The sequence below is a fragment of the Nyctibius grandis genome, chromosome 5 (genome assembly GCF_013368605.1).
Source record: "Nyctibius grandis isolate bNycGra1 chromosome 5, bNycGra1.pri, whole genome shotgun sequence".
NCBI classification, from domain to species: domain Eukaryota; kingdom Metazoa; phylum Chordata; class Aves; order Nyctibiiformes; family Nyctibiidae; genus Nyctibius; species Nyctibius grandis.
The window spans coordinates 56,815,592-56,842,660 of record NC_090662.1 but is presented as its reverse complement, the minus strand read 5'-3'; the positions used below and the strand labels follow the sequence as shown (position 1 = coordinate 56,842,660).

Sequence of the window (27,069 nt, the reverse complement as noted above, 5' to 3'; positions counted from 1 at the left end):
TTAGTTCTTGTTTTTAAATGGTAAACAGTACTGTTGCTCTCAAAATAAAATTTAAGAGCCTGCCCAGCAGGCATTAGTAAATCACCATGATTTCCTCTTAACAATCCTATAATAATTCTCTCTCTGTGGATAAGGAAAGAATGAAGCCATGGTCCTGAAGCAGGTCAAGAAGCCTTTAGTATTTTTGATGCTTTTTATATAATCTGTATGGTATCTACTTTGCTATCTACCGAGAGAGAGATTTCAAAAAAGGGACTTCAGATCAGGAAAGAATAAGCTGCTCACAGTGACTAAAATCTGAGTTCCTGGTGTATTTCTTAATCATGAAACCTTATCCTCCTACTGGGGCAGGTTCATCTCAAGGAATGCCACAGAAATCAAAGGAGGTATGCTTTTGGCCCAGCCCATTGTTTCTATGGCTGGAACACTTTTTTTAAAAGAACATGAATATCTTGCAATGACTTGTGATAGCTTTTGTATTTTTCTCTTTATCACTAAAAGCACAGAAGAGAACAGTTGAAGATTTGCTGTGAAAATGAGAATCCAAACACATACAGAATAAGCCTGCAATTTTGTCCTTAATTCATATCCATTTTTCATAGCAAGTTCTGTACTGCTATAGCTTGTCTCATATCAGATGCATTTTTGATCCTTAAGCAAGAAGAAAACAGGAATGGAAATCCTACAAAGGACACAAACTCACTAGTTACATGTTCTGGGTCTGATCCTTTTCTTGCTCAGGAGTAATTCCATTAAAATCAATGGAGTTATGCATCTATAAACCCTGCTAATTGAAAGAAGAATCAAGACCTCTCAGTTCATTGGGTTTGGTCAACTCCCGTTGAAGTCTTTATGCTATTTTAACAGTTCTGATAAGCAGCAGAGTAAAATCAATATTTTACATAGGAAATTTCATAGCCCATCATGCAAATAATATTAAATAAATGATTAAAATAATCTGAATGACAATGTGGAATGAATTTGGTTATCAGCAGCATTTAATATAAGTTCTTTATTTTCTCCACAAAAAAAAGCATTTATAGTCTGAATTGTTCTCCTATTAGATGGGATACTTATTTATAATCTGTATTTCCATAATTACACACTATATAAGCAATTTACAGGTGCTGAACATACCAGATACGTCCAACAGACATGCACCTTCTGTGCTGCCTTACGTACCTGGATCTTCTTGACCTCCCATTGATTTCAATGAAATGTCCATTTAAAAAACAGCAGCGCACAAGTATGCAGGGGGCTCCAGCACTGAAGGGGTTAAAGGGCCTAAGGATAGAATACCCCATGAAAACAGCTGCACTGCTACAGCTCACCTTAATTTCACACCAGTATTGTACTGAAATTGCAGGCATTAACAAGAAACAGCAATAAATATGGTATCTAAGGTACTTCACTTATATTTTCTAAAGATGTGTGGTATCTTATAGAAGAGCTTTTCCCAGTGCATGTTGGTGTTATTATTACATTAGCTTTATAGTATAGTGTGACTTTGGAGGTTGAGACAAAATACAACTACACCTACCTGAAAGGCATTCTTACATTCATTAGTTCAGCATATTTGCCCAGAACCTCCCAAGGGGCATGCAACTTCACAAAGATGATGTCGCTGTTTGTTAGAGATGACTGCAAAAGAAAAACAAAACATCCCCCAGGTCTTACTTTTTCAAGTAAAAAAGAAAGAAGCTGTGGTCAGTGGTCAATATCTATTTTTCTGGTCTTGTGCCACCCCTCCCTCTTCCTGATTCTTCCTCAAGCACGTGTAGTGCTATCAGTATTTTGTCAACTTATTTTCCTTCTGGTTTCCTGAAAGCCATGCTGTGACACCCTTCTGGCCTGCACATGCATTTCCTTCACATGGAAAGGAGAACATGGAGGGGAGGCTGATGTGTAGTCGTGGGTTACACAAGTGTGGGGTGGCAATAAGGTTGGTGGGTAAATCTGGATCTGGAAGCTTGGTCCTGAACTTCAGCTAAAAGAAAAATGGCAAGTCAGGATCTGATTCTGCCAATTGACCTTGTTTTCGGCAATCACACAGAAGTGCAGATGTATGAAGATGCATCTGGCAATCAAGAAAAGTTTGTATGACAGTGTGGTCTCATCGTTGTTGCCCCATGTGGACAAATAATGAGGTTCCAGCTACAGAGCCATGGTCTCCAGCTTCCCTTCCTCCAGCTTCACTCTTGGCCACGTGAATTCTGAAAGTTAGAACTGAAGCCAGCGGGAAAAAGGAAATCTGATGCTGCCCACAGCATAGTACTGTACAGATTTGTTGCCCAGGAAGGTCGAGGGCCATGACTATGCCAGCAAGATCTCTTCGCAGAGCTCCCGTCTTCTTTTCTATGGGTTGCATGTAGTATGGAGAGAGCTTTACATAAGGTATTCACACCAGAACGGCTGTTACCTAACAGAATGCTGTCTGGTGAAGAATAGAGAATATGCAGTAAAGAGAAGAGGAGAATTTTAGCTCTGTTTTCACTCAGGAGGGGAAATAGTACTTTACAAAAAGGTACAGCAGGGTCAGCTGAAGCCGACGTGGGAACTCAGGCAGCCACATGTTAATACTGGAAGATGAATTGTTCAAATCCTAATGGAAATCGATTACATTCTCATAAAATTGCATACTATAACTTTAGACAGCTAAATGGATCATATTAACAGGGACAACTACTACAGGCTGAGTTCGAGGAATACCCAGGAAATGGGTAAAGGTGTGCAGGGTATGAGAAAAGGAAAGCGAGACTGAGAAAACCAGGCAAGAATTCTGGGCTAATACAACTTACTGGGAATTCTTAAATCTAATATTGTTTATCTGGAAGCTACAGTGACTATATGAGCGTGAGGCTGACATTTGTACTTTTGATGCCTATTTGATTCTTCCCTCCACTATCCTGACAGATACTGAAATTATTGAAACTGCTATAGCATGTTCATGTCCTTAGAGTAGCTAGAACATTATTATTAGTTTGTGAAGTGATAGGAATAAATGCTCCAACAGTTAAGATACATATATATTACTTTCTTTAGCACAAGAAAAAAAAAGAAAAAAACCCCAACCTAGTCACTACAGAATTAACATTTTTTTAAAGAAATAGAATATTGGAATCCTCAAAAATGGACACACAGAAATATTAGTACCCAAAGTACTATTGGGCTGCATGAAAATATGGATTTAGTACATAATGGAACAAGTGACTTTCTAGTATTAAAAACTTCAGAAAAAAATCTTGCTGTTCTTTTGCTGATGACTTTCTGAAAAATATTTCAACATGAAATGATACAACAGCAACAAAGTGCCCTCAAGAGACTTGCTTCAGAGACAATGAATTCAGTTGTACTCTTTCCATTGACTTTTATGGATTCTAAATCAGACCTCTAATGATGTTTTTCTTTGTAGGTACATTTCACAAATTATCTTTTATTTTCCCATGAGACTTTAGCGAGTAAATACCACAAAACCAAGACTAAGTACTGCTACTCTAAAAATTTCCTGCAAACTACTCTCTCAAAGATGAGGTTAAATCAGCAGTGGACTGACATAAACAGCTCAGATTAAAAAATAACCCAAAAAAACAACAAACCACCAGAACTCAAAAGAACCATCTAACAAGCCCAATATACAGAAGGAAACTATGGTCCTGACACACCAATAAAATTTGAGAAATGGAGGAAATTTATTAAAAACAGCCTGTAAATTTAGTGATGGCTGTTAAACAGGAAGCTTATAGGCATTTTCCAGCACATTGTAGTTTAAGCCATACTAGATATGGCAGCCACAGTAACACAACTTGTAGAGATGCTGTTTCACAAGTGAACACTGCCTTCATCTAAATTTGATTTCTTGTGTTACGCGTTTTCACACAGAAACACAAAAAACTTCCATATAGTTATCACAAATGAAAACACAGATGTTTAAAGAATATTTTTTACTCAGTATCTTGTAATGTTATTTTATCGGCTTTGTCAACAGAAGATCTAACCAAAATACATTTGGAAGGTTCAGTTATTTTCAGAAGAATGAGATATTATTTCTAAATTATTAATACGGAAATCTGTTTCTCTTGGGTTTGCTCATGTTAAGGGTTCATAAAGGAAAGCACTAAGAAAGTCTGAGAGAAACAAGATGGAAAGAGAAGAACAAATCCAGATGAAGGTGTAATAGAATGCAATGTCACATTCTCTTAACCTAAGGAGAAAATAGCTCATCAAAATACCTGAAAAAAAAAATATCAAGCACATCATCTTAGTTACAAAAATACTTTAGTGAATGGAATCTACTAAACTCTCTTTGTTAGATTAGTATTTAGACAAAGTATCCTTCAGCTTCTAAATGTTTCATTGAGAGGAGAGGAGCATTCTTTTGTAATTGATTTTTGAGGCTTGGCTCATTAAATGGTTTGGAGAAGTAAACTCAATCACATATGATGGGAACATGCAAACAAAAATCAATGTAACATTGCTCCCCTTGGAAATTTAAATAAGATGACTATTGACATGACCAATCTGCTAGAAAGTGATGTCTAGATGATGAAGAAAGAAAAACAGAGGAATCAAGGGGACAGACAATGAGATAAAACATTTTACAAACATAAAACTGGAATAAGTGTTTGGAATTGACCTGCGGCACCAGTGCCAATAGAGTTATGATAATTGCCAGGCCACCAACGTTCAAATACTTTGGTTGTTTCAAACTGATTTCTTGAGGAGGAACATCCAACAGTTTTTCTTCCGGTTAGTAGTAACATTCTTTCTGGTCTTCAGAGCAGTGCAAACCCAGTGTAACAAAAGACTTATCAGACACAGAGAATCACAGGTTGGAATTAGGTTGGATTTAGGTTGGAAGGGACCTCTAGGGGTCATCTGGGCTAACTCTCTAGCTAAAGCAGGGCCAACTTAGATCAGGTTACTCAGGGGCTTATCACATTGAGTCCTGAATACCTCCACAGGGAGAGACTTCGCAGCCTTTGGGCAACCCACTGAGTGAAAATGGCTAGAGAAAAGAATATTTCCTATGGAAGAACTGTACTTTTCTCCAGAGAAATGTTGATTGAAAACCACAAGTTTCTAGACATGCAATTTCAAAATGTTCAATGCAAAGATGGCATTCTTCATAAACTTGTTTCTTACAAGAACTTTTTTTAAATTATTATTCTGATCGAGAAGCACTAGCAAGGTGTATTTAGTTTAATTGAACACTGATCTTCAAAACAGGTTTGTATGGTAGAATTCAGATCACCAGTCTAGGTTACAGATAGTCAATGTATGATGAATTTCATTCCTCAAGGCCATTAATCTACTATTTTTCACAAGCTGTGATTTTTCCCTCCTTCTTCTTTCTACTCCCCTTTTTCAGCTGAAAATCATATTCCATAATTCCTGAAAATACTAGATCAGTATTTGATAATCACAAGTTTCTATAGCCCATATCTCTGTATCAGAGATGTTCATTAATTCCCAAACTTTCTGGCTTCACTGACAAATCACTTTAGTACCGTATCATTGCTGCCAGTCCTAGAATACAGGCAGTACCATAGGCCCACATATCATAAAACTGCCCTTCTGGCAAGACTACCTTTCTCTTTTACCATAAGTTTATACAGACATTGTATTTTCAAAGAAAATAAATCAACCACAAACGTGTTTAAAAACTAAGCACCATATTATTCTCCAGTATCGCTATATAAGGAGTGGAAGAGACTAAAGTAGGGGCCATTTATGTAACTCCAAAAGCATAAACACCTTCTTTGGTGAGTTATGGTCATCAGCTAGGCCAAGGAAAACTTGTAAAGGGTGGGTCCTTATTCTTCTTCTGAAAGTGGGCACAGAGTGGTGTTAACTGCTGTTTAAGTCCTAGCTACTAAACTCACATGTACTCCTGCAGGCATTCTAACTCCTTTTGATGGCAGGATTTAAATAGCTGTATTCATCGTTGACCTGACTGCACTGTTCTGAAGTTATCATTGTTAGTCTGAATGGAAGCAAAGTTACGCTGACACTGAACATCTCTTGAAAAGCCCACATTTTGCTGTATTTGTAGGCTGTCTTCCAGGATCAAGGATGGAGATTAGTGTCTTTTGTCAATTATCCTCTTGAACATTCTCCTCCAACAAAGACTTTTTTGGTTCATTATCAAGAATATTGTCAAGTCATTTTAAGATGAAAACAATTGTAGGACTCACCTTAATAAAAGCATTTCTTGAGTCTAAAAGTTAAGAAATTTGAGAAAAGAGATTCACAGCATATAACCTTGAAGAAGGATAAAAATACTGTGTCTGGTATAATTGTTTATTTGCCTAGAGGCTACTAGGCAGGCAACTGCAAAAAAACCAATGCTCTCATTTATGTATGCATATCAATGAGAAAAAGAAATCAGGATTTACCATTAAGGTGTTTTCCCTATCATCATTTAAGAGAAAAATAATGAAGACTGGGGCTCTCCTCACCTTTTAAAGCTTTCCTCAGAGTAAAAGGAGACAAATAAGATTTTGAAACAGATTCAGCAACCAGAATTAAACCTTGCCTACTTTAGCAAGACACTGCAAGGCAAGTTAAAAAGCCAGAATGGGAACAGTGCTTTGATTTCTGGCAAACATAGATTATTTCTGTTAAGACCATAATGCAGGAAAAGCCAGAAAAGGAGAGAAAATAAACATTCTTCCTCTAGTAACAATTATCTCTATAATCAAGCTCTGTATGATGTCCGAGTGCAGAGTAGTAAATAGTAACTGCTACAGGCTCCACTGTTTTTGAGATAACAGCACAGATTGATTTGCCTTGTGGAGTGAATTGAGTGGAAAAACAAAACCCAGCAAATTTTAGTTGACTAAACCATTCTTCCCCTGCAAAACTGAAGTAAATGTAAATTCACAAGGGTAATTCCACAGAATTGGAAAAGCAGCAGTAATATGCTGCCCATACTTTTCAAAAGTGCATACATTACCACAGGGTAATTATTTAGATACTGTCAATATATGTCCAGTTTCAGGGAAAATATTACATACTCACAAACATCAACCTCCACATTAATAGATCAGAGGAATCTAGTAAATAATAGTGCCAATATCTTTCACATATATACTTTCAATCAAAGTACAGGTTTAGTGAAAAAGGCAAATATACCGTTCACATTTCAATTAGGATTTTAAGAAGCTTTTCACTTACAAAAAACTGTAGAGCAAAAGCAGCAAGGATGAAAATAAAAGTAAAAAAAGAAAGCCCTAACTAATAAATAGGAAGCTGTTAATAAAACAGGTTTGACATAACAGGACACTGACATTTAAAATATAAAATAACTTGATGTAAGGAGACAGGGTTACATGATTACAATTTAAAATTATTTTTATATGAAATCTCATGACAAAATTTGATGATAGGGTAAAACTTTATCTTTACTTTGCAAAATACTTCCAGTGGTTCAGCACCAGTGGAGTTAATAATGCAGGCAGGTGGCTGGCTATTGCCAGCATTCAGGCAATGTGTCATCTAATCCAACTCAGAGCAGGTGTCATTGTTACAGTGCTTAATTTGTGGCAGCAGCTGACAGGATCTCAGTGCTGGAACAGAACAGAGTTAGTAACAAGGGAAATATTTGCAAATGTCCTTTCACGTAGAAAAAAATATGTGAGTGGGAGGGCAACTTAAAGAACAGGGTAGGTTACCTGAGTAGAAGTAAAATGCAAATACTATCTCATTGCCCAAGTTTACTGTGCAATGATGAACTTACAGTCTACAATAGAGAAGTTCCTTTGAGAGAAGAAACAACATGAGAAAAGATGCCTTTAATTCTAACTAATGTCATCTGAATTCACTTGTGATGGACAAGATGGATCTCAGAGTAAGGTAACTTAGATGTACTAAATCTACCATGGAAACAATGTCCTCTGACTTGGACTCCATTTCCTAGAGAAAAGGATTAGAAATACCTGCAGCATGACCGTCTTAATGGATGAAGTTGATGGGAATGTGAGGCATCGATAAAACATTTCTTGATAATCCCATTAGTAAATACTGAATGAATAGACGTTTGACTCATCTGGGTAAGATTTCTGTGACAATTAAAATAGCTAATCATATGGATTTCATCTGACAAACAAATAGGATGCATCTTTTAATTCCTCTAGGCTGGAAGATAGTATAAACATGTGAAATTAATTAAAAATGTAGATTTAAAAATGCAGATAGCTAAAACCTCTGAGTAGAATAATGAATTTTTACTTATGAACATGTTATCTGACATTAAGTCTCTTTACACGATGCATCAGCTACATGCTGCAATTTTAGATTAAAAATGTTAATATTATATACAGTGATATTTGAGATCATCAAACATTTTTGACTGTACTATGGGCCAAAAAAGATCTCTTATGTACAATATTTTACTTTTGGCATCACAGGCCATTAAAAATAGATCGTACAATTGAACTACATTTTATCAGGCAGCTTCCTTTGTGATTTATCACAAGTGTAAAATATAAAACCAATATTTTTCCGGTACAGATTTATGTCTCATTAATCATTTTTTGAAGTAGAAAATACTTACATTTAATGAATTGTCTATTAAATATTCATGTTTGCTTTTAGAGGCTTATTGGAGAAACATTGCTTTGGCAAAGAAAAAGGCAATTTATTTTTTGTTCAACAGTTAATTTCACAAACTTAATAATCAATCAAACACACAAAACATGCAGGTAGGCTTATTATAGCTTTTGCATACAAATAACCTAGAGGAACTGAACAAGCTGCTTATCATAGTAGTATAGAATAATAGAGGTTGGAAAGGACATCCAGAGGTCATCTAGCCCAAGCCCCTGCTCAAAGCAGGGACAACTAAAGCAGTTTGTGGGGTCTTGAATTCATCTCCATGGATGGAGACCTCACAGCCTCTCTAGGCACCACAGCATGTCTGGACAGAAAGGCCACCACTGACTTCCCAGTTGACACAGAAGCGTTCCAGCCCAGGTTCTGCGTACCTGCCTGTGCCCAGCAAGATTAAGATATTTGGTTGCTTGACTCCATCTTCAGAGTCTTGTTTCTCAGCTCATACAATCAAGGAAAACAAGAAATACTTCTATGACTATCAACCTAGATCCAAAGTCTTTTCAGTGTCAGCTCTTTGCAGGATGAAGTGCATTGTCCTGTAGGCTCTCTGTTACAGTCTGTATACCTCTGTATTTGACAGTGTAACGCAAAATTCTTTTTAAAAAGAGACACCAGTGAACTCAACAAGTCCACGGCTAAGGAAAAGCTTACTCCAAATGACACTATCAGGAGAAAGGCTTTAGTTTAGTTCACATGGCACAATGAAGCCCTGAGTTCTTCAAGTCAGCTACACATCCACAATGTGAGTCATTACAGGCAGAGATGTTAGCCCTGGCTGTAGAGGGAGTAGCAGGGTTAGTGCTCGTGCATGTTAGCACGGCTGATTAGGTCAGGTCCTATCCCATGCTGATGTAACTATAATACCTGCAATTCCCATGCTAATTCACTCAGCAACACCTGGGGTGGCCTCTGCACCATACTTGGTTGTGCAGGACACACATTTTGCTCTGCTCTGCAGGAAAGGGAAAGTCACAGAAGACCACTCTGACAGCACCTTCTCAGACTTAACACGCATCCCCATTTTGTCTCCATTTTCCAGGAAAGGAACGGCACCAGAGAAAACACAAGACCCAGTTAAATGAAGGGGAAAGATGCATGTGAAGAACATGAATCACTCACAACTCTACCAGTTATAGTTTCACATATACACTGAAAGTCTGAGTGACTCAAATGCCCGTTCCCCCGGCTCACATCTTAGTTTTCTGTGCTTTATTTATCTTACTGCTAGAATTATTAGAACCGGAAAGAGTTGGAGGAGCTGTCTTCTGATAATTCATTTCACATTGTTCAATTCCACGCCACAAAACTCTTCTGTCTGGTTCATTTGTAGGCATAGACAATGAGTGAGCCATTTTCCCTTTCCTCTTCTCCATTATGCAAATAGTTGTTACATTCCTTTAATAAGACGGCAATAGTGAATTTCTGAGCAACTCCACTATGTAGTCTTACTAAAGGTACTCAAGTGTCCGATGCATTGAAAAGATGATGTAAACAAAAATTTTAAAAGGGAAGTTGTCTTGGAAATCTGCCAAAGCATATGACAGAGCAGCCATCTCTCCAGGTATGACACCATTACTACATGAAAGTGAAGTGCTTTCCAAATCAAAATATGACAATGAGAACAAGCTCAATTACCATTGTTCAGCTCACAATTCAGATTAATATAATTAGGTTGATTTACCTTTTTCCAAATCCCAAACCATGCTCAGACTGTGTACGACTTTCCACAAAAAAATTAAATATGCAAAGGCAATTCCACCTTGATGTGCTGGCTTCACCAAGTTACAGTTTCAGGTCAATCATGAAAAGAAAAGTTATGATCTAGTGCAGAGAGGAAATTCCTGATAATTGATGGTCTACATGACTTTTCATCTGTCTCTACTCAGCTAAGCTCAAAGTAGTTTGACTTATGTATATAACTAGATTATCTGATGTTAAAAAAATGTACTTCAGAAATAGAAGAAAAATAAAAGTTTCTTAAGCAAAGGTAGCGTAATTAGAATTTAAGTGGAGACAAGATAAAATTGAACTACGTAATAACATCTCTAAACTAAGAAGGGAGAATGCTGGATCCTTTGCGTATCTCTGTACAAATCCCTTCGTTTGCTAGATGTGCTTTAAATGAAACAGGGTCCATATATGACAAGGGAAAATTATGATTTTGCTTTGGATTGTTCTAATTTGTTGTGATAAAGCAACTTCTATTCATGGCACAATGTACTGACAAGGCAGACACCTAAACACGATGTCCACTGTTGATCAATTATTGTCATTCCTGATGTGCCTAGTGACATAAGGCACTGGACAAAAACACCTCCTGTATGACAGAAGAGCAAAGCAGCACCAGATGGAGCCCAATATTTTAATGGTTCAGACCAATGTGATAGAGGACAAAGATGATTTGCTCTCCTAGTTCAGAGCTCTTACATGAAGATTAAATGAGAGGAGTTAGAGAAAACAAGCAAGTCTTCTTTTGCTTGAAGGCCAATATCACTGTCAAATAAGGTAATGTTACTTTTGATCTGATTGCATATGTTGCAAAGTGATGGAACTAATCATAAAATTGTTTGCTGGGTAATATTGACATTTGAGATCCCTATGACACTGTGAAACTAAGGCCTCAAGTAACACATATACTGGCAAAGAATCCCCCTCTCCAAATTCACTTGCACCATGGAAAACAACTGCAACGAAGATCTTCACTTAATAGACAATAGTATCTTTCTCTAGACATGAAGAAATATTAATTCTTTTTAAGAAGTCCTCAAGCTAGCAAAAGGCAGATTACTTCAGCTTAGGAAAGTGCAAACTTGTTATCTATTGACAGAAATGACACTAGGTGTAAATGTTTCTAGAATTTTTTATTTTGCCAACTTTCCATAGAGGGGCTGTGCCTCTAAGAGCTGCAGAGGAGAATTCACAGTCCAAAGGTGGAACAGAAGTCACCAAAGTGTTTTTTAGCTCTGTAGTACTATTCAGATACTTTTATTCATTGTAAAACTTTGGAGTAGAATTGAAATTCTTACCTATCGTACCTCTGGAACTAGTATAGTTGGCATACTTACAGCAGTCTGTTTCATTCTCTTACATGGGGAGAGTAAAAATGCAAGGTGAAAAGAAAAATAAGATAAAATCTCACTTCGCTTAATATTTCTAGTTTTTCTATACACTTTGTAGATGCACTATTATAGACTTTTTCTTCTGTTACGAAGATTTCCTGACAGGAAAATTATAATTCCATTAGATGATTTCTGAAAAAAATCAATATGGCTCATGCATCAAGGGCTCTATAACATATAATTCAATCACTCTGTTGAAAGGAATTTGCTTAAAAACAAAGCAGTTTGGGCCCAATGAATACTGGAAAACATTTTTAAAATGGGGGAAAATTCCATTAGTGTTACATCACTAGACAATAGGAAATAATTATGCAAACTGCAGAACACTTTCTCAGCAAGCCACCATTGAGGGAATTATAATTGTTCATACACTGCAGGCTGTAGTTCCTGTCAAGTATTTAACATATAGCAAATAAAATGTCAAAGAAATGTAATGTAGAAATGTGCTTTGCACCATTTGATGCAACTTTATAGAGTCACTATAGTTCCTTCTGCTGTACAGACACGCACCCTCAGGCATAATCTCTTTCTCCGCCTTTCTCTGTCTGACACAAACATACATATAATTGACAAAATTCTCCCACTGATATATTTGTTTCCTCCTCCAGAATCCTGTCTCTGTCTTGCTTGCTTGACTCCTCCACATCAGTCAATGTCACTTTTCTCTCACCAGGTTCCCTCACGCAACAACAGAAGGCAACTAGTCCTACACATCACTCTCTGACTGTGTATGATGTACGATGGACATACTTCCAACATCAGACCTCTGCCAATGACCACCTCTGGAGCACAACAAATTACAGATATCTGTATTTTTTCAAATTTTAATTTAGGCAAGTAAAAGGGAGTCATCTTAACTTTTGAGCTGGAGGAACCGTGTATAAAATAAACATATATCAAATTCCACAAACTACCAAGGGAAGAAGAATGTGGGAATTCTTGATTTGCCCAGATGGTATTTAAGCACAAAATGGGAGCAAATTAAAAGTTTTGAAAACAATTTTGTTTCTGACAGCATTTACATGAAGGGCCCATCCAGCACAGATGCCATCTCTCCTTTAGAACATGAAAGGTTAACAGGAAAATATCAAAATACTAATAAGGAAAGAGATCTAGATAACAACTGAGCAATCACCATCACTGTACATGGCTGGTGGAAAGTGCAGTGACAGCAACACTGACAAGAAAACAGAGTCTAATGTTGGAAATATTACCAAATGCTTAAAGTGATGAACTTATCTCAGAGTACAAATTTTTTTTAATGGATAATGAAGAGCAAAGAGAAAAGGGGGAAAAAGAACATGCTCTGTGCTTAAGGAAATGGTTCCTCTCATATGACTCTCTAGGTCTGACAAACACGCTGTCATAGCACAGAAGGCAGAGATAGTGAGGTGGCTGAAAGGTACAAAATGCAGAAAAGACGAACACACAAAAAGTCACTGTTAGGATCAAGAATTGAAGTTAGCAATAGAAGCAAGAGTAGGATAAGGTACATGAAGAGGAAAAAAAAAAAAAAAACCAAAATTAAGAGCATGTAAGGCTTAAATTACCCTGGTCCTTTATTTTGTATAGCTATTCAGCAGGGGATAAAGTCCAGCCTGAGTAAGAGAGATACGGATCTTATTAAAGACCGGAGCAGGACAATAAGAATGATGAAGAGTTTCGGGAAATTTGACCTAGAGGAAAAAATTGAAAGAGCCAAAGTGATTCAAAATGCAGAAGACAATGCTAAGCAATTAACAGAGTAACAGGTTAAAAATAAGTAACAAATAGTTGTGAATAGGAAGGGAATGAACTGTTCTTCATGTTACTTCTGAATCAGGCAAGAAGTAACAGGATTAAATTGTAGCAAACAAGATCTAGGTCTGATACTTTAAAAAAAATCAAGCTGAACATTACTGAAACATTAGAGTGATCTGGCAAGAGAGGCTTCTGGCGTTTAGGAAAATGTTGGATAAAAAACTAGCAGTATGTGGTTGGCCTGCCCTCAGAGCCATTAGAGAGACTCCTAGCCTCTTGAGACCCCCACACCCTCCTAGTCTCCTCTATTAGGATTTGCAAGAGAATCAAGTAGTTGTAAAACATTATAAAATCAAACCTCGCTTATTTGGCACAGCTCACCTTCACTCTGCCCTGGATAATACAAGATCCAGGAAACAGAGTATTTCACCTTGAGAGACAATACACTAGGAAAAATAAGCATAGCACAAACTAAGTATTAGAAAAGGAAAATGGGACAATTCAGGGGGTAAATAGTGGTGTCAGTTCCTTTTAAAAACCACAGATCTGGAAGAGCGGTCCTATGCTCAACACAGCTACTCCTTGCACCTGGCTTCTGTGAGAAGCCTTGAAGCCCAACAGTGTTGTTAGGACTGCATTAATAATTAGGGATTATATTGGCAAGGGAAATTCAAAGAAACTTCCAAAGAGGTGTCAGAACAATAAAGAGCAGGGCTGAGGACTGAGAACTGAGACATCATTGGTATATTTGACATAAATCCCTGGTATTCCTACTAGGGGACAGGATCTAGAAGAGAGTTGTGGAGATGTTTGAAAGAGGATGGGGCGGTCAGCCTTGGGGGAAAGGCAGGGTTAAGAAATAATCTCAAAATGCTCCACAGATCAAGTCAGTCCTGCGAGGCTTGGAGCAGACGTAAGACAGACAAGACTTCCTTAGTTCCCCCAGTGTGGCTGAGACAGTGGCTCAAGCAGGGTGATCTTTAAGTGTTAAGTATGAGCTAAAAGTGTTGTTTGCCATATTTTCTTCTTTAGTTCTGGTACCTAATCTTTTGCTAAAATAAGACTTGTTTGCACATTAAACTTTTTTGGTGTTTATATGAACATCAGGTGAATCTGAACAGACCAAGGCATAGCACCATCTCAAAGGCAACAGATACAACTGAAATGGGTCCACAGATCCCAGCTAACACTGGCCTGGGATTTCCAGGACTTGGCATGTGGGGCTGTAAGGATGATATGGGGGGCTGACAGTGTCTAGTCTGGGATAAAAGGAGAAGCCTTATACCATGGTTCCAATGTGGATGTTACTGTCATGATCTCTGGCAAGAAGGCAGCAATGAAGAGATGGTTCCTGACTTTGGAAGAACTAAAACCGTTATTCATCCCCCCTGCCCCCCACCCCCCACCTTGTTTTGCTTTCACCATAGTAAAATCAATAAAGAAATAAAGAGCTATTTGATAAAAACTAAAGATGATTCAGGCAAAAATGATATTTAAAGCATAAGTTTCTCCAAACCCATCCAATTTCCTTCAGAGATAATTTTAGGATATTTTGAACAATATTTGTGTGCAGCACTTAGTGTGGAATATATTATTATTTTACTTAAAATTAATTTCTGAGATCTTCAGGTTCTATACGCTTCAAGGTCAAAATTAAGCGGTTAAGAGCATCAGAAACGTGTCTTCCCTTTGTTAAAGACATACACTTAACTCAGAACAATTCAATTTACAAGAGGCTAGGTACTCAATAGTAACACAATGAATCAAATCAGTGCTTCTGGATATTGGTAATAGCTTGTTGACAGTGCTCTGGGTCCTTACTGATAGAATTAGGGTCAATGTTTGTCAGGCATTTAGAAAGGTGCATATGCACTTTTTAGAAAATACAAATTCTCGGTGTTCATGAAAACTTGAAACATATTCATGTTCCCACTGCAAATTTTTAGTATCTGACTGTGATAATCTCTGAACATAGGATAAGAAATATAAGTGCAAGTAATCCATTCACTTCCACGTATATACTGATGAGATCTTAACCAAGTTGTGGGCCTGGCACCATGTCCCAGGCTACTGATCTAATTTTACTTTCCTGTAGTCACAGTGCATCTGACTGCAAAGGCTGCTGTCAGCTCATTTCTGCATCAGGAATCTAGTAACGAGTTTAGGAAATGAGACTTTCTTTTACGTTACACAGTATCTGATGGAAAATATCCTTGATGCCTTACAGGCAGCCTATGAAATAAATTAAGAAACAGAATCAGCAAATAAAAACTTTTGTTAGCAAGGCATAGTTAGTCCCATATGAACATTTCAGTGATCAGCTGTGATGCCATTTAAGAGAGAAATGCATTTTGTTTCAACACCAAAATGAATAAATGATATGAAAATGAAGCAAGATTTGAACAAGATTTCTAAAAATTTGTAGGTAAACACATGAAACATTTAAATTTTATTTATGTATAAATATTGTCCACACAAAATAGTATGTTTTGGTGTATTACTGAATTATGTAATCACTTTTAAACATTTCCTTTTTTTTTTTTCTTTCTGTTTTCTCTTTTGAAAAGCTAAGTCCTTCTTATCAACTACCATGGCATTTTAATATCAGGCATTTAATTTTGAATCTTTTTTAATTAAATGTTTTCACATTTTCAAAATGTTTCCCTCTTTCCTCAGCTAAAAATGTTTGCTGAGTCTAATCTATATTAATGACTATTATTTCCTTGCCTTTCTGCTCCCCTGCCTTCTGTTAAGTCACCCTCCATAAATACAAAAGATATGTTTAAAGATGTTAAGGGCTTGTGTCATATTTCTAAAGAGATTTTACACTCAGATTTTTATAGGGGAAGTTAAACAGTGAGAAGGGTTCTTTTCTTGTCTGCTATGATTTAATGTGGATATGTCTCCACATCTTGATACTAGCTTTCTCTTGATGCTTTCTGACCATTATCTCTCTCCCTGCCTTTCCCAAAACTCCAATGTGCTCACCTTCAGGCCAAGATGGAAGTGCAAATTGACATGGCAAGCATTCATCAATTCACAGTCAAAACAGCAAAGAACAGAAGATGTCAAAGAACAGAAAATGTGCAAAAGCATTCCATAGGTTGGGGGTTTTAGAATTAAACTTTACAATTGTCACACAATTCTGTTAGCTATTTGCTTTACATTCCACCAGTATTGGGGCTGATCCTACAATCCACAGATGTACTCACGTAAGTCCACAGGTATCATTTGGGCACAGGACAAACAAAACCACTTATCTTCAGTAGTTTATAGATGTGGTGTGTGCCATGTATCTGACCCAGCTTCCCCTGCTGGACACTGACAGGCTGCTATATTTGTTTCAAAACACTGGCACTGTCATGGCTCTAAGCCCAGTGATCCTGAGAAGTTGCCTGAAGGCTTACTCCCAATAAGCAGACATTGCACATGTGATTCAGGGCAACTATGTTTAGATGTCTGCAATGGAGAGGAACAGGCACCTTCAGGGTACAATTCATTTGTTCTATTTTCCTCAGATTGAGATGAACTGCTGCTCAGAAGGGCTTGTTCCTCCCCAGCCAGATATCTACATTGCAAACAGCTACAGTCAGTAAGATGGTTCTTTTCCCTCTTGGGGAAAGTACAACAACCTTGTTTTCCCTGGACTCCTGTTACCCTTCTCACCCCAACTACTGCAGTAGTGTAGACACATTACTTCCTACAACTGTACCTTCACAGGTGGCTCTAGTTCACTGCTTAGTTGTCTGGGACACATCACAGTCACAGCAAGTGATTCAGAACATTTTACAAGGCCTCGGCTGCCATCCGTTTCCCCTATCCTGCCTTATTCATTCTGCCCACAGAGAACACATAGGGAAATGCAGATCTGTAAATAACAAAGTTTCCCACTAGTGTCCTTTGCACTTTAAAAGGCCTCTTGATGCTGGTCAGTACTTTCTGTATCTTATTTCTTGAATTCTTCTCTCCTGTGAATTTCTGAAGCTAATGATAAAATCCATAAATTTGCACAAGACTGTTGACCCTGGATGTTCTACATACCACAGCTTCCATCCACTCAACTGCTGTTTCAGGACATTTGTTTGACCCAATCTTGTCTCAGAAAGCCACAGTTTCCAATAGCAATAACACTCACAGTACAAACTCAGCAACTCTGGAGATGAAGAGCCAGGCTGTAGTCTGCACTGAACTACAGATACAGAAGAAAAAAATCCATGGCCATCCTGACCTAGCATGCGTGACAGTTCTGTTTCAGGAAGATGACCTTCAGACATGCCTTCCTACCAGCACTCCTATGATGGTAGGAAGCCTGAGATTCTCCAGATTCCCCAGAAAATGAGGACACAGATCAGATTATTAACTTATAAGGCACAGAAAGGCACAGAAGTGTAGGTATGGAAAGACAAATTTCTGAGTGGAGAAGAGCATATAAAGAGCAGTACAGTAAAACCCTGAGTTATTGGAATTACTGGAAGTTAGGCTAACCCATATGAAAACTGAGTGTAATGTCTGCCTTTCATTTAAGGTAAGTGTGAAAAGTAGCTGGGCTCCTTCATGGAATGGAAAGACAAAAAAATTGCAAACATAAAAACTGAATAGGTGTATCCACCTGGAAAAAGGCACATGAAAGTCCAGAGCAACATAGTCTTGATCTCACAGCCTACCCTGTTTTGAGCAAGAGGTTGGACTACAGACCTCCTGAGGTCTTTTCCAACCTCCTATGATTCTATCCTATGATTTTATAATTATCCTAAGATTCTATAAAAGGGCAGTGAAAGAGCCAGTCCTCTGGGCTAGACAAGAGTGCTTTCTGATTTGCTAACAAACTTAAGAGATGGTGATTTTGCTACCTACCTAGTCAATGGGCACACACTGGAAGGAGAAAAAATGTAAAGAAATGGACCTTGTAAAGAAAGTGCTCATAAGAAAAACCTTTATAGAGACACCCTTTCGGCTTTGAACCTGTTAGGCAAGTACTCAGTATTATGAGCAAATAAAGCATCTTTCATATGATTCTTCCAGTCTCCATGGAAACTTTATACATTACTTTTTAACAAACTGGATTGCAACAAGGAAAAAAAATCTTCCTTTTGCTTTTCACTCCCTAGTCAAAATAATGTGAAGGATCCTGAACTGGAGCATGCTTGGTGTTACCTGGTGAAAGGGTTTTCAGATCTAATCTGTACACTCAAGAAGAATAATGCCAGAGGTGCTAAATCCTCTTCAGACTATCAAATTAGAAGTCTATATCCAAAATTATCTTATATGCCTGCATTACAAACAAGTCAGAAAAAGTGATGCGTGTAAACATGTCTGAACAGCTTTCTTCTAAAAGCTGATAACTTATTTATAGCTTCTATTTTAAAGAAATGAAAAATTACATTACAGAACTTTATTTTTATTTGTGTTTGGTAATTGAGTAAATCAGATTTGCACAATTAGTGGAATCATGAGAAGGTTATAAGTGTCTCATTTAAATGGCCATTTTAAAGGGAATTACCTGAATAAAAGAGATTCTAGTAGATTGATTAAAAAGACTTTATGCAATTTTCTTCACAAAAAAAAGAGAGAAGAATGTTAAAAGTGGAGAAAAATATATTCATTGGAATTTAGCAACTACCAGTCAAGCAAATAAACTTGCTGATACCTTTCTTTCAAAAAAGAATTTCTGCTTCTGAAACTAAGCCAATTAAACTAAAAATGAGAAAAGAATACGCTAAAATTAAATGGATAGGTTGTAACAGCTTATTATGGGAGATAATACTCAAACCAGTTTAATTTTAAAACCTATCTAATACCTAAATTCAAACCCTTAAATTTCTACATAAGGAAATTGTGTAAATTCAATGTTAGATATGTTATTACAGACACAGAAAGATATAGGAAAACTATATACTTCTATTTCTTACATATAGAAGTATGTGAATGTGAAAATGCCTGAATATTCTACCACTATTACTAGCCTACAATGGTAGTTTTTAAAAACATGAAATTTATAAATGGACTTGAAAGGAGAAGGTCAAATAAACACATTGGAAATGAAGAGGAAATGTCTCCAAATCTACCAGTCATTAAAAATAACATGAATTTTGCATATTGCAAGAGAAAGTGTAGAGTCATGGTTTCCAGTTTTACATGGCTCTGTTTTGTTCTTCTATCTACATTTTCACTGTGGATGTTTTCTTCTTTATGGAAAGTTTTGAATTTTAAAAAGGTACAAGAGATGTTGTTAAAAAAGTAAGCACAAAGTTCTCATATGAGTACTTGACAGTGGAGGCTTCAGAAAGGGGAGTCAATTTGTTATAAATGGAAAGATCTATTTGAGTCTATTAACAGAAACAAGCTGTATCTAAGAAAAGCAGTAAGTACTGTGCCATGAAGACCTCCAAGAGGAAAGAAAAGGGTCTTTACACTGTTTTGCCTAAAAGGCACTTTTAGAGATTCTTTTAAAAGCTTTCATATAAGAATACGAAAGATATTTGTGCACAGAAGAGAGTTTCGTAAACCAGATAAGACTTTAAACAGGGGGACATGACTAATTAATTGGCTGACAGAGGTTTCAGTCAATGTAGCTAACCCAGGAACATATTTCCCTCAGGTCAGGCTTTATTAAACTTCATTTACAACATCAGTTCATTACCACTCAAACAGCAAGAAACAAATAAGTAAATATGCAGTGGATAATGCTGCATTTAATTCAGGCTCAGAGAGCCATAAACTGAAACATCTTTTTTTGATAAAGTCTGAGCACTGAGGTAGTTTGACTAGCTCTATTTGTGAGGCTCTTACCACAGCTAAAATACAGTTAATCCAAGGCTCACAGAGCCAATGCTCCACCTGCTCCAAGAGTGAATTAACCTGGTATAACAAAGAAAGTAATCGGATGACGAGAGGGACTGGAGAACTTGTGCCAAGAGTGGGTGAGAATGGTCCGTTCCAGATTCTTGCTTCCCTCCTGGGACTACTTCCAGGGAGGGCAGCCCCACACCACTTCATGCTGCAGGGGAAGATGCAAATATTCCCTAGACCAAGGCGGTATTGCAGCCATTTGAAATCCTTAGTATTTGTTCAAAAGCGTAATGCTGTAAATACAATGCCGTCTTTTCAAAACAAGTTCAACACCAAAATCATCAACATGAAATGAGAACATAAAACATACTCCTGGCATTTCTGTATACTCTGTCTTTCTGTTCCCTACAGACAGCTCTAGATTTCTGCTCATTAAGCCAGTACTATCAGGGAGTGCTGCAGCAAACCAGTCATGTCACCTTTGGGCAATGAAAATGCTCACTATGCAGTAAGTGATTGTAGCCTTGTGCATTACGCTTGTTACTGATGCCAGTGGCAGGCAAACAACATCTCAAAAACAATTACAGTTTAAGACCAATTATTGTAAAGGGAAAGGTGACTTTCAACATACAGGGGACATCTCACATGTAACCTTCATCTTTTTTTTAATCTATTGCCTGTCTGTTTTTTTCCAGGGAGCCTGGTGTCCTTCAAAAGTTTTTTGACATTCTGATTTGTGAAGACTGATGACAGGGAACTTTTTGACAAAAAAAACCTACTCAATATTCCTGAAGGAAAAGAAGTACCTCAGGGGCCTTTTTATCCCTTTTGAGTTATCTACATATTTTTTATATTACCTCCATACTCCACGAAAAAGCCATACTTTTTTCAAATGTAGATCAATTTTTCATCAACATTTTCTTAGTCTACTAGCTTTACAAAGTCCTGTTAAAGGCTGGAATTTGTCAACTTGGAAACATATTAATTTCTGGGCTCACCCAGACAATCAAGAAGGTTACTTTTCAAAAGTGCACACTGATATTTGAGTTCAGACTCTGTCCATCCAGACTTCCATGTACCTTCTCAAATTTCTCTTTTTAGATTGTCACTGTGCTGTACAGTGGACATAATGTCTGAAGTCTAAACTATTTTCCCTCAGAAGCCCAGGCAGCTGGAAACTCCTCCACTGTTTAGTGACAATACTTTTCAGTACAGAGCACTCTCTGGAAAAGGACGTTGTTTTATTTGTACCTATACATTTTTCTGTAAAACACTGCTGAAAAGAGATTCTACTTGCCATTCGCATTAGATAATGAACTAATAATAAATCTTTGGAAGACTAGTCTGTTTTTAACTTGCTCTGCCTGAATTCGGATGAAATGAACAATTCAGTATTTTAAATTAAATAGCTGGAAGCACTTTCACTTATAATGCATGTGGTGGGCTTGCATTTCAGTCTGGTTCCCTTTTTGCAGGCATAGTTTATGTCATTTTGATGTCTCCATCCACGATTTGTGGATACAATCAGACATAGTGCTTAAACATTAAATAAAAAACTGCACCTGTTAATAATGGAATATCACAGAATCACAGAATCACAGAATCAACCAGGTTGGAAGAGACCTCAGGGATCATCGAGTCCCACCGTTGCCCTGACACCACCCTGTCAACTAGACCATGGCACTAAGTGCCATGTCCAGTCTTTTCTTAAACACATCCAGAGATGGTGACTCCACCACCTCCCTGGGCAGCCCATTCCAATGTCTAATAACCCCTTCTGAAAAGAAATTCTTCCTAATGTCCAACCTGAACCTCCCCTGGCGAAGCTTGAGGCTGTGTCCTCTTGTCCTATCGCTAGTTGCCCGGGAGAAGAGTCCGACTCCCACTCCACTACAACCTCCCTTCAGGTAGTTGTAGACTGCAATAAGGTCACATCTGAGCCTCCTCTTCTCCAGGCTAAACAACCCCAGCTCCCTCAGCTGTTCCTCATAGGTCAGACCCTCCAGACCCTTCACCAGCTTGGTCGCCCTCCTCTGGACTCGCTCCAACACCTCAACATCTTTCTTGAAGTGCGGGGCCCAGAACTGGACACAGTATTCAAGGTGCGGCCTCACCAGTGCCGAGTAGAGAGGGACGATCACTTCCCTAGACCGGCTGGCTACACTATTCCTAATACAGGCCAGGATGCCATTGGCCTTCTTGGCCACCTGGGCACACTGCTGGCTCATGTTTAGCCGGCTGTCGATCAGCACCCCCAGGTCTCTTTCCACCGGGCTGCTTTCTAACCACTCTTCCCCCAGCCTGTAGAGCTGCATGGGGTTGTTGTGGCCGAAGTGTAAGACCCGGCACTTGTTCTTGTTGAACCTCATGCCGTTGGTCTCGGCCCATCTATCTAACCTGTCCAGATCCCTCTGTAGGGCCTTCCTACCCTCCAGCAGATCGACACTCCCACCCAGCTTGGTGTCATCTGCAAATTTGCTGAGGGTGCACTCAATCCCTACGTCTAGATCATCTATAAAGATATTGAACAGCACCGGCCCCAGAACTGAGCCCTGGGGGACACTGCTAGTGACCGGCCGCCAGCTGGACTTTGCCCCATTCACCACCACTCTCTGGGCTTGGCCATCCAGCCAGTTTTTAACCCATTTAAGAGTCCACCCATCCAAGCCCCGGGCAGCCAGTTTGTCTAGGAGGATGCTGTGGGAGACAGTGTCGAATGCCTTACTGAAGTCTAGATAGACTACATCCACAGCCCTGCCCTCATCTACTAAGCGGGTCACTTGGTCATAGAAGGAGACCAGGTTGGTCAAGCAGGACCTGCCTTTCATGAATCCATGTTGGCTGGCCCCGATGCCCCGATTGTCCTGCATGTGCCGTGTAATGGCACTCAGGATGATCTGTTCCATCACCTTGCCTGGCACCGAGGTCAGGCTGACAGGCCTATAGTTCCCTGGATCGTCCCTCCGACCCTTCTTCTAGATGGGCATTACGTTTGCTAATTTCCAGTCAGCTGGAACTTCTCCAGTTAACCAGGACTGCCGGTAGATAATCGAGAGTGGTTTGGCAAGTTCATTTGCCAGTTCCTTCATTACTCTGGGGTGAATCCCATCCGGGCCCATAGCCTTGTGGGTGTCCAACTGGCACAGCAGGTCACTAACCGTCTCCTCCTGGATTACGGGGGGTTCACACAGCCCCCCGTCCCTAACTTCAGGCTCTGGGGGCCGAGTCTCCTGAGGACAACTGGTCTTGACATTAAAGACCGAGGCAAAGAAGGCATTGAGCACCTCTGCCTTTTCATCATCCCCTGACACTACACTACCCTCCTCATTCAGCAAGTGGTGGAGGCTCTCCTTGACCCTTCTTTTGCTGTTGATGTATTTGTAGAAGCTTTTTTTGTTGTCTTTGACCATAGCAGCCAAATCAAGCTCTAATTGAGCTTTGGCCCTTCTAATTTTCTCCCTGCACGACCTGGCCACATCCCTATAGACCTCCTAAGTTACCCGACCCTTCTTCCAGAGCAAGTAGGCTCTCTTTTTTTCCTTAAGTTCTAGTCTAAGTTCCCTGTTTAACCAGGCCGGTCTTTTTCCCCGACGGCTTGTCTTCCTACACACCGGGACAGCCTGCTCCTGAATATTTAACAATTCCCTTTTGAAGCATGTCCAGCCTTCCTGGACTCCTTTGCCCTTCAGGACCGATTCCCAAGGGACTCGGTCCACCAGCCTCTTAAACAGGCTAAAGTCAGCCCGCCGGAAATCTAAGGCAGAAGTTCTACTCTTGCCCCTCCTTACTTCCCCCACTATCGAAAACTCTAACATTTCATGGTCGCTACTCCCAAGACGGCCACCGACCCTCACATCTCCCACTAGTCCTTCTCTGTTCACAAACAACAGGTCAAGCAGGGCCCCTCCTCTAGTGGGCTCATTTACCACTTGCATGAGGAAGTTGTCCTGCACACATTCTAGGAACCTCCTAGATTGCTTCCTCTCTGCCATGATGTATTTCCAGCAGACATCCGGCAAGTTGAAGTCGCCCACGAGTACAAGGGCCGGTGACCGGGCGGCTTCTGACAGCCGCTTGTAAAACGCCTCATCCGCCTGCTCATCCTGGTTGGGTGGTCTATAACAGACTCCCACCGTAATATTATGCTATTCATGAAACCACAGTTCCTGCAGGCTGTATAATTTGTACTGTAAGTTCATTAGCTGTAGATATTTACATATTGAATAACAGGATCAGAAATGTGAGAGACAAACAACTTACTAGAGTGCATAAAAGCTACTGAATGTTTAATATCAGTTACAATAGTAGATTAACATTGAACTACATCTGTGGTGGGCTGACCCTGGCTGGACACCAGGTGCCCACCAAAGCCACTCTATCACTCTCCCTCCTCAGATGGACAGGGGAGAGAAAATATTAATGAAAGGCTCGTCGGTCAATATAAGGATAGGGAGATCACTCAGCAATTACCGTCACGGGCAAAACAGACTCAACTCAGGGAAATTAGTTTAATTTACTACCAATCAAATCAGAGTAAGGTAATGAGAAATAAAACAAAATCTTAAAAGACTTTCCCCCACTCCTCCTTCTTCCCAGGCTCAACTTCACTCCCAATTTTCTCTGCCTCCTCCCCCTGAGTAGCACAAGGGGATGGGTAATGGGGGTTCTGGTCAGTTTATTGCACGTTGTCTGTGCCACTCCTTCCTCCTCGCTCTCATGTCCTGCTCCAGTCTGGGGTCCATCCCATGGGAGACAGTCCTCCACGAACTTCTCCAACGTGAGTCCTTCTGACAGGCTGCAGTTCTTCATGAACTGCTCCAGCATGTGTCCTTTCCACAGTGTGCAGTCCTTCAGGAACAGACTGGTCCAGTGTGGAGGGACACAAGTCCTGCCAGCAAACCTGCTCCAGCGTGGGCTCCTCTCTCCACGGGTTCACAGTTCCTGCCAGGAGGCTGCTCCAGTGCAGGCTCTCCATGGGGTCAAAGCCTCCTTTGGGTGCATCCACCTGCTCCAGTGTGGGATCCTTCACGGGCTGCAGGTAAATATCTGCTTCACTGTGGACCTCCATGGGCTGCAGAGGGACAGCCTGCCTCACCATGGTCTTCACCACAGGCTGCAGGGGAATCCCTGCTCTGGTGCCTGGAGGACCTCCTCCCTTCCTTTTGACTGACCTTGGTGTCTGCAGTTGTTTCTCTCACATATTCTCTCTTCTCTCTTCTGACTACTGTGCTGCAGCAGGTTTTTTTTTCCGTTCTTAAATACGTTATCACAGAGTCGCTGAGAGTTATCACTGTCGCTGATGGCTCAGCCTTGTCCCGAAACAGGTCCACCTTGGAGCCAGCTGACATTGGCTCTGTCAGACATAGGGGAAGCCTCTAGCAGCTTCTCACAGAAGCCACCCCTGCAGCCCCCCAGCTACCAAAAACTTGCCATGCAAACCCAATACAACATCTGATCTTCTCCAAAGACCAAGAAGGCCTAGTTTTGTCCAAATGCCAGTTTGTCCTAAAAGGAAGCCTGTTAGCCATAGGTGACATCCTCCATGTGACCTGATCTACCATGCCTGCACAGTATGGATGATCATCACATGCACAGTCATTCTGGTGATACCTAGCACGTGTCTCACAGAGTGCATGCTCACAGATATCTTTCTCTCTGTAAACAAAAGCTCAAAGGACAGCAGATGCAATTTTGGTGGTGGAAACTTTCCCTAGCCACCCTTTTCTCTAGTGGATAGGTGTTTTTGGTATGTGCAGAGGAAGCTTAACATGACAGGGAAAGGATATGAGCATGAAAGGAAAATTAGCAACCAGGAAAAGATTCCCCAGGTGACCTGCAGCTTGCTCCTGGCCACCACACAAAGTCTCCTAGCAAGATGCAAATAGTTAGTGGGCCATAGGCTGAGCACTCTTTTGTAAACTGTATGCCTGCTTGGTTACATTAACATCTATAGCAGCAATAAATTACAAAAAAGTTATTGTTCTTTCAATAATGGAATAAACTGAAGCCATAACTGAAAAAGAAACTTAGAGTCAACCCCAAATGTCCTGAGATTTTATTGTGCACTGCTTCTCAGAGAACAAAATTACATAAGCTAAGTTTATAAAACACTTTTCCTCACTCAGATCTGCAAATGCCGCTTGGGGTCTGGAAGTCAGCTTAATTCTTTTCTGCCCATGAATCACAATCAGCAGTAATGTTTATGTAACAGGAGTCTCAAGAGCAATTGCAGTGATGATGCACAAACCAGGAAAAAGCAGATAAGTCTCACATAACTGTTTTGGCTCTGCAGTACTAACAACAAAAACAATAAAAAGTAGTAGATGTCATTTTTACCAGAAAGAAAGAGTATAATACTTGACTATGCTCAGGAGAAACAGCTGTTGATTATAACACCTCTTTCATATCATCACTTTCTGAAAACAACTATATTTAAAGTTTCAGTTTTCAAAGTTCTTGTTTTTTTTCATACTCATTCTTTATTTCTAACTTTTACCTCACTTTGACACGGTCATAAGTCTATTTTGGTTTTACACTCAGGGATGATCCAAGAGTCACAGAGATGCTATATTGTGTGCTCTTTCTGTCATCTGTAATTTCTCTCAACATTCATCATTTTAAACCAGGCTCCAAGGTGCTGCTAAATGTACGTCTCTTACTGAATACATGTTTCTAGCCTCTGAAGTCCTGCCCCATTAGTGCAAAGTTATAGCCACATTAAGAGAAATTGCTTCATAGAACTCCTACTACCTTTCCATGAACCTATCTACATCTGCTTGTAAACTTGAAAAGTTATGAAATAATAGTA

General features: G+C 39.4%; 1 protein-coding gene across 1 annotated transcript in view; it reads right to left on the bottom strand.

Annotated features, from left to right (window-relative positions):
- The window catches only part of ANO4 (anoctamin 4), a 232,506-nt gene that overhangs the window by 69,499 nt on the left and 135,938 nt on the right, over positions 1–27,069 (bottom strand). Inside the window, exons 7-8 of the mRNA XM_068401169.1 lie at positions 1,541–1,641; positions 1,183–1,284 (exon numbers count right to left, since the gene is read on the bottom strand). Coding sequence (XP_068257270.1) covers positions 1,183–1,284; positions 1,541–1,641 — 203 coding nt within the window. The remainder of the gene's footprint in view (positions 1–1,182; positions 1,285–1,540; positions 1,642–27,069) is intronic.